The 6,269-nt window shown below is 38.2% G+C and overlaps 1 protein-coding gene across 1 annotated transcript in view; it reads left to right on the top strand.

Moving 5' to 3' along the window:
- The first annotated feature begins 333 nt into the window (after positions 1–333).
- Positions 334–6,269, top strand: part of LOC135094416 (iron-sulfur cluster assembly 1 homolog, mitochondrial-like) — a 28,957-nt gene continuing 23,021 nt past the window's right edge. Inside the window, exon 1 of the mRNA XM_063994491.1 lies at positions 334–492. Coding sequence (XP_063850561.1) covers positions 415–492 — 78 coding nt within the window. The 5' untranslated portion in view covers positions 334–414. The remainder of the gene's footprint in view (positions 493–6,269) is intronic.

The raw sequence follows: 6,269 nt of genomic DNA, 5'->3' as shown, positions 1-6,269 counted from the left end.
ATTATTATTACTATTATTATTATTATTATTATTATTATTATTATTATTATTATTATTATTATTCTTATTATTACGATTCACAAAATCTGGCAAATGACGCAACATTCAGGGAAAATCTCTTCCAACTGTTAGGGAATTTCTGCTCCGTGCCTGACAAAAATAACCCTAGATTATGAAAGGTCCTCTGCGCTTTTCCTTTCCTTTTTTTTTCATAATTGGGGTTTTCATGTAAGATTTTAACACTGAAAATAAATTTATTAAATACACTTGTGTTATAGTGATATTCCGAGACTCATGCGAGATATAGAGAATGTTTCATAAGTGTATCTAGGGATATTCGTGCAGTGATGGGATTAGACCGTTAGAGACCCGAGCTACCTACCCGCTGGGTGTCTTCGGAGTCTTGTGTAAGTGATGGCAAGTGTGGCTGCAGCGACTGTCAGGGCCGCTAAGGGCAGGCGCCTCATCCCTACCAGAGCTGCCCTTGTCCTAGTGAGTGGTGGTAATGTGTGAGCATGTCAGTGTACAGTACAGTGCAACACACAAGGCACAGTCCACCTCAGCATCGGCCTGTCCCGTCTGTTGATCTAGGCCTGGGTATGGCCACCCTCCCCCTCAGCCACCCCCACGCCACTAACAGCACACAGGTGTACAGGTATAAACAAGAATGGGTAAAATTTTACTGCTCCAGTCTCCCTCTGTTCCAGACGAAACTTTTTTTCTTTTTTCGGTAAATTTATATAATTTTATGAATAACATTTTCGAACGAAACTACATTTTTTTTCTCAGTATTAGGTTTTGATGTGGTTTAAATGAATCCTAGTAACTGTGTCCGCCGCAAATCTTTTTTTTTTTATAATACTCCCTACTCCCCCACACACACACATGTAACAAACCAATGATTTGCGACGAAAACAAGCAGATTTGTCTCCCCCCAAAAAAAAAACAAAAAAAAAATCCACCAGAAAAATGTAGTTTCGTCTTCCCGCACGACACTGAAAAATAATAATAATAATAATGATAATAATAATAATAAGCTTAACAAAACCTAACCTAACAACCTAACAAAATCTAACTAAACAACCTAACTAAATCTAACCTAACCTGCCTTATTGATCATCTGGTATTTCCTCAACTCTGGAGTCCTCAATGGAAAGAACTGGAGGTGGCTAAACTTCATTATTAATGTGAAATTTTCTTATCACCTGAAAGTAATCACACTCACAGCCACTGCACTCAGCCATCATCCAGGATCATTCAAAATCAAGCTCTTCCCTCTCACCTTGCAGAATACAGCCCTGCTATTGGCTGATTTTATTTTATTTTTTTTATTTATTTATTTTTTTTTTTTAATACTTCACCCTTTTTCCTCCCTTCCTTCATTCCCATTCCTCGCGATACTGCCTGCAGAGCATCATGGCACATGGTAACCTGAGGTATGCAGGGGAAACAATAAATTTGATAAAAATTATCTCAAGAATTTTTTTTTTTTTTTTTTTTTTTTTTTTTTTTTTTTTTTTTGCCGTGAGACGAGTGCACTTATATGATAATACCTTTTCTTCTAGTCATTTTTGGCCTGTTTTGAGTTAATCTGCTTGTTGCTTTTCCTGCAAATCAATAGGTTTTATTTTTTCTCCCCTGCCCAACCCCCAATGCCCTCAGACACTAATGATTTGTAATAAAAATAAAAAAAAACAGATTGATATGAAACAGACCAAAATCTGTCAGAAAAAAACTGCTTCATCTTCACAAATAAGTTACACAGCAAGCAGTAACATTCAATCACAGTGCTCCACCTGTGGTCACCCGCCAGCTGTCAAGCACCACCACCTAACCTAACCTAACAAAACTAACAACGTAACCAAACTAATGTAACCTAACCAAAGTAATCTAACCTAAACAAACTAACCAAACCGAACTAAACCCTTAAAATTGCTTTCAGCATTATGAATAATTTTCATTGGGCATATATGTAGTTCAAATTACTCAGAATGAGAAGCTGTGTGTGATGGCAAGATGGCAAGCGTATGAAAAGCTATGTTCAGACTGGTGGAAAAAAAAATACCCAAGAATAGAAGAAATGGATAAAGCATAGTTTAGTTAGTGTGGTGAGTCACGTTAGATTAGGTTAGGTTAGGTTAGGAAGCAATATAGTTTTGCCCCATGACAGGCACACCATAGGGTAATATTATTTTAGTAAACAGCATCCTTCTCTTTTTCTTCTTTGCCTTAATTCTTCCACTGCTAGATATTGCTAAATTTTTCTTACAACATTTTAGACTTTTGTAGTAGAGTCCCTTAAATAGTTATGTAGCAGGCAAAAGAGACAATTAACTTGCCATTCTCTCTTTCTTTATCCATGCAAGCAGTTCTTTACAGTTTTCTGAATGTTAAGAAAAAATATTGCAGTGAAAGCCTTAATCTCTTGTGGAGTTGGCTGTTCTTATATGTTCCTTAGCTCCTATGCATCCCTTCATCCACACCCAGCATTATTCAGCATTGTGTCTCATAAACTGCATTCAAAAAGTATTAAATCCCTCCATTATTGTATAGATCTTACCATTCAGTGTTTTGTAATTAGAACAAGGTGGGGAAATTTAGAAATAACCTTAATTTTATATGTAAGGGGGGCGGGCTCAGGGAGTGAAATCCCCAGTTATGTTTGTTAGGTCATCTCATTTAATATGAAAATAACTGATGGTTTGGTTCTAAGGAGATTATTAATTAGCAGTTGAGGAAAATTATGAAAGAGTTCAGGTGAGATGCACTGTAGCAGACCTGATTGTTGCAGGCCAGGCTTCTATAAAAGATTTGCTTATCACTGTAATGCTGCATCTCTTACTCTCTTCTGTCTTGGCTGCTGCTCTTCTGAACTTGTTAGGTACATGTCTACATGTCTTTCTCTAACCTTCCACAAGCCTGCCACTGAATTTTTCTGCTTACTGTAACTTTTATCTTACTTTGATTTTTTTATCAACCCTCCTGATGCCAGCTAATCATTATCTTTATTCCTTCATTTCTTTTATTGGTAAACTCTGAGCTCTCTTCCCAGTTCAGTATTTCCTCCTGTGTATGAACTTTTTCAAAAAGGGAAGTATTGTGAGACTTTGATAAGTAGATTGGCTAACTCTTTTTTCCCTCTTTTTCTTTTTCTTATTTTCTAGCAGCAGCAGAATTTTTTTTTTTTTTTTTTTTTTTTTTTTTTTTTTTTTTTTTGTGCTCTTGGCCAGGCTCCCAGACTTGTAAAAGAAAATATTGTTTTAGTAAAATTATGTGATATTTCTGATAAATTGTATCATACAAGTTCAAAACATTTAAGAAATGTACCAGAATAATACTGGTAGGTTCATATTGAAATTAAATTTTCTCTCTCTCTCTCTCTCTCTCTCTCTCTCTCTCTCTCTCTCTCTCTCTCTCTCTCTCTCTCTCTCTCTCTCTCTCTCTCTCTCTCTCTCTCTCTCTCTCTCTCTCTCTCTCTCTCTCTCTCTCTCTCTCTTCAAAAGTTTACTGTAATATTTCTTGAAAATTCTATGATTTTGCGAGAAATTTTTCTCACATGAATTCAAATTAAAATCTTTTCATATAATTTCAGTATACATCAAAATTTATCACACTAAGTAATTTCATCTTGATATTAAAAGAATGCAATTAAAAAAATCCCATCAGCTGGTGGTAAGTGAGCCAAAGGAGCCAGGTAGGCACAGCATGGGGTGGCCCAAGTGGCAGCTGGTAATGTGTCAGGATTATTGTTTTGGTAAATCTCATCCATAAGATGCTAAACCCTTACTCATTTCATCATGGTCTCATCATTCTTGGTAGTTCAACTATTTCAACAGATTTGAAACAACCATGGTATCAAGTTTTGAATAGCCTGAGCGAGTCCATGAAGCAAAACTCCTGATCAGGAGATTGGTCAGGTTGGTTTGACTTTATTTTAAGAGAAGTACCTTTGGTGGAATTGCATTTTGATATAATATACCCTATCTTTTCCTCTTCCTCCTTCCCCAACAAGCTTGGTACCTGGTAGGAGAACGTGGTTTTAGGGTGAGGGAAAGCAAAAATGGGCCAATTTCGGACATTCAAGGAAAGTTTAAGGATAGAAAATGCCATATTTTGAAAATGGGAAATTTCTAGCCTATTCTAACCTAACCAGTGGGGCTATGTCCCCATTGATCTCGCATAACGGTATTAACCTAACCTACCCAGGGGAGTAAAAGTCCCCTGGAACCCCTGTTAAAGGCACTAACCTAACTTAAATGGAGGATTATAGTCCCTTGGAACCCCACTTAAGGACACTAACCTAACTTCTTTTTTTTGTGCAGGAAGGCCACTGGCCAAGGGTAACAAAAATTATATTGGAAAAAAAAAAAAAAAACACTTAATGCCATGTCCTACAGAGAATTCCAAATAGGAAAATCAAATAATGGGAAATAAGTGTCTTGAAACATCCCTCTTGTAAGCGTTCAAGTCATAGGAAGGTGGAAATACAGAAGCAGGCAGGGAGTTCTAGAGCTTACCAGAGAAAAAGATGAATGACTAAAAATACTGGTTAATTCTTGCATTAGAGAAATGAATGGAATAGAGATGAGAGAAAGAAGAAAGTCTTGTGCAGCTAGGCCATGGGAGGAGGGGAGGCATGCAGTTAGCAAGATCAGAAGAGCAGTTAGCATGAAAGTAGTGGTAGAAGATAGCAAGAGATGCAACATTGTAGTGATGAGAAAGAGGCTGAAGACAGTCAGTTAGAGGATGAGATGAAAAGCTTCTGATTCCACCTTGTCTAGAAGAGTGGTATAAGTGGAACCCCTCCCACCAACTGAGACATACTCCATACATAGGCAGATGAGGCCCCTGTACAGTTAGTAGCTGGGGGGGAGGAGGTTGAGAAAAACTGGTGTAGATGACTTAGAATGCCTAACTTCATAGAAGCTGTTTTTAGCTAGAGATGAGATGTGAAGTTTCCAGTTTAGATTATAAGTAAAGGACAGACTGAGGATCTTCATTGTAGAAGAGAGGGACAGTTGAGTGTCATTAAAGAAGATGGGATAGTTGTCTAGAAGGTTGTGTTGAGTTGTTAGGTGGAGGAATTGAGTTTTAAGGCATTAAACAATACTAAGTTTGCTCTTCCCCGATAAGAAATCTTAGATTTAGGAGAAGAAAAGTGACCATCTACCACAGCAGCAATAGAACGTTCAGAAAGGAAACTTGAGATGAGGTTACAGAGAGAAGGATAGAAGCTGTAGGGGGTGGTTTGGAAATCAAAGCTTTGTGCCAGACTATATCAAAAGCTTTTGATATGTCTATGGCATTAGCAAAAGTTTCACAAAATCTCCAAAAGAGGATGACCACTCAGTAAGGAAAGCCAGAAGATCACCAGTAGAGCAGCCTTGATGGAACCCACAGTGGCGATCAGATAGAAGGTTGTGAAGTGTTTAAGAATCTTCCTGTTGAGGATAGGTTAAAAAACTTTAGATGAGCAGGAAACTAAAACAATAGGATAGTAATTTGAGGATTAGAATGGTAACATGATTCCAGGCAGACATAAAAAGTGCATGAAATTCAAGTGATGGAAGGCTCAAGTACCTTTTGTCGGCCACCTCTCTATCATGTATAACATAAGAACAGGCTATGTTAAACCAAGGTTTGGAAGTTTTAGGTTGAGAGAAAGAGTGAGGAATGTATGCCTCCATGCCAGACACTGTCACCTCAGTTATGCACTCAGGATACAGAGACAGAAGCAGTAGTCATTCCAAGGAAAATCAGCATAATACCTCCTCAAGTCCCCCCAACTAATAGAGGCAAAACGCCAGAGGCACCTCCACTTTCGGGGATCCTGAACTAACTTAACTAAAGGCTACGCCCTCCCCTTGAGCCCCATTAAGAACAACAACCTAACAGGGGGGTTACATTCCCCTCTGGACCCCCTTTAAGAAAACTAAACATAAACTTACCTAACCTAAACAGGGAGCTCTACACACCTCTTGGATCCTCCCTTAAAGCCACAAACCTAACTTAAACTGACCTAACCTAATCAGGGAGGCTTCACCCCATCTGGATGCCCCCATGAATCCAAGCCTTAATTCCCACATTCTAAACACTTTTCCAAGCTCACGAGATTTATTGTTGTAAAATGCAGAGCAACGTAATGTAACGTATACCTTAATAGGAAATGAAAGGTCCAGGATGTTAAGTTCCAGAGCAACTTAATGTAGCGTATACCTTAATAGGAAATGAAAGGTCCAGGGTGTGGCTGGTCAACCCCTTCCTCACCC

Source organism: Scylla paramamosain, chromosome 45 (assembly GCF_035594125.1).
Source record: "Scylla paramamosain isolate STU-SP2022 chromosome 45, ASM3559412v1, whole genome shotgun sequence".
NCBI classification, from domain to species: Eukaryota; Metazoa; Arthropoda; class Malacostraca; order Decapoda; family Portunidae; genus Scylla; species Scylla paramamosain.
The sequence above is the reverse complement of the archived record's forward strand: the minus strand, read 5'-3'. Positions and strand labels throughout refer to the sequence as shown.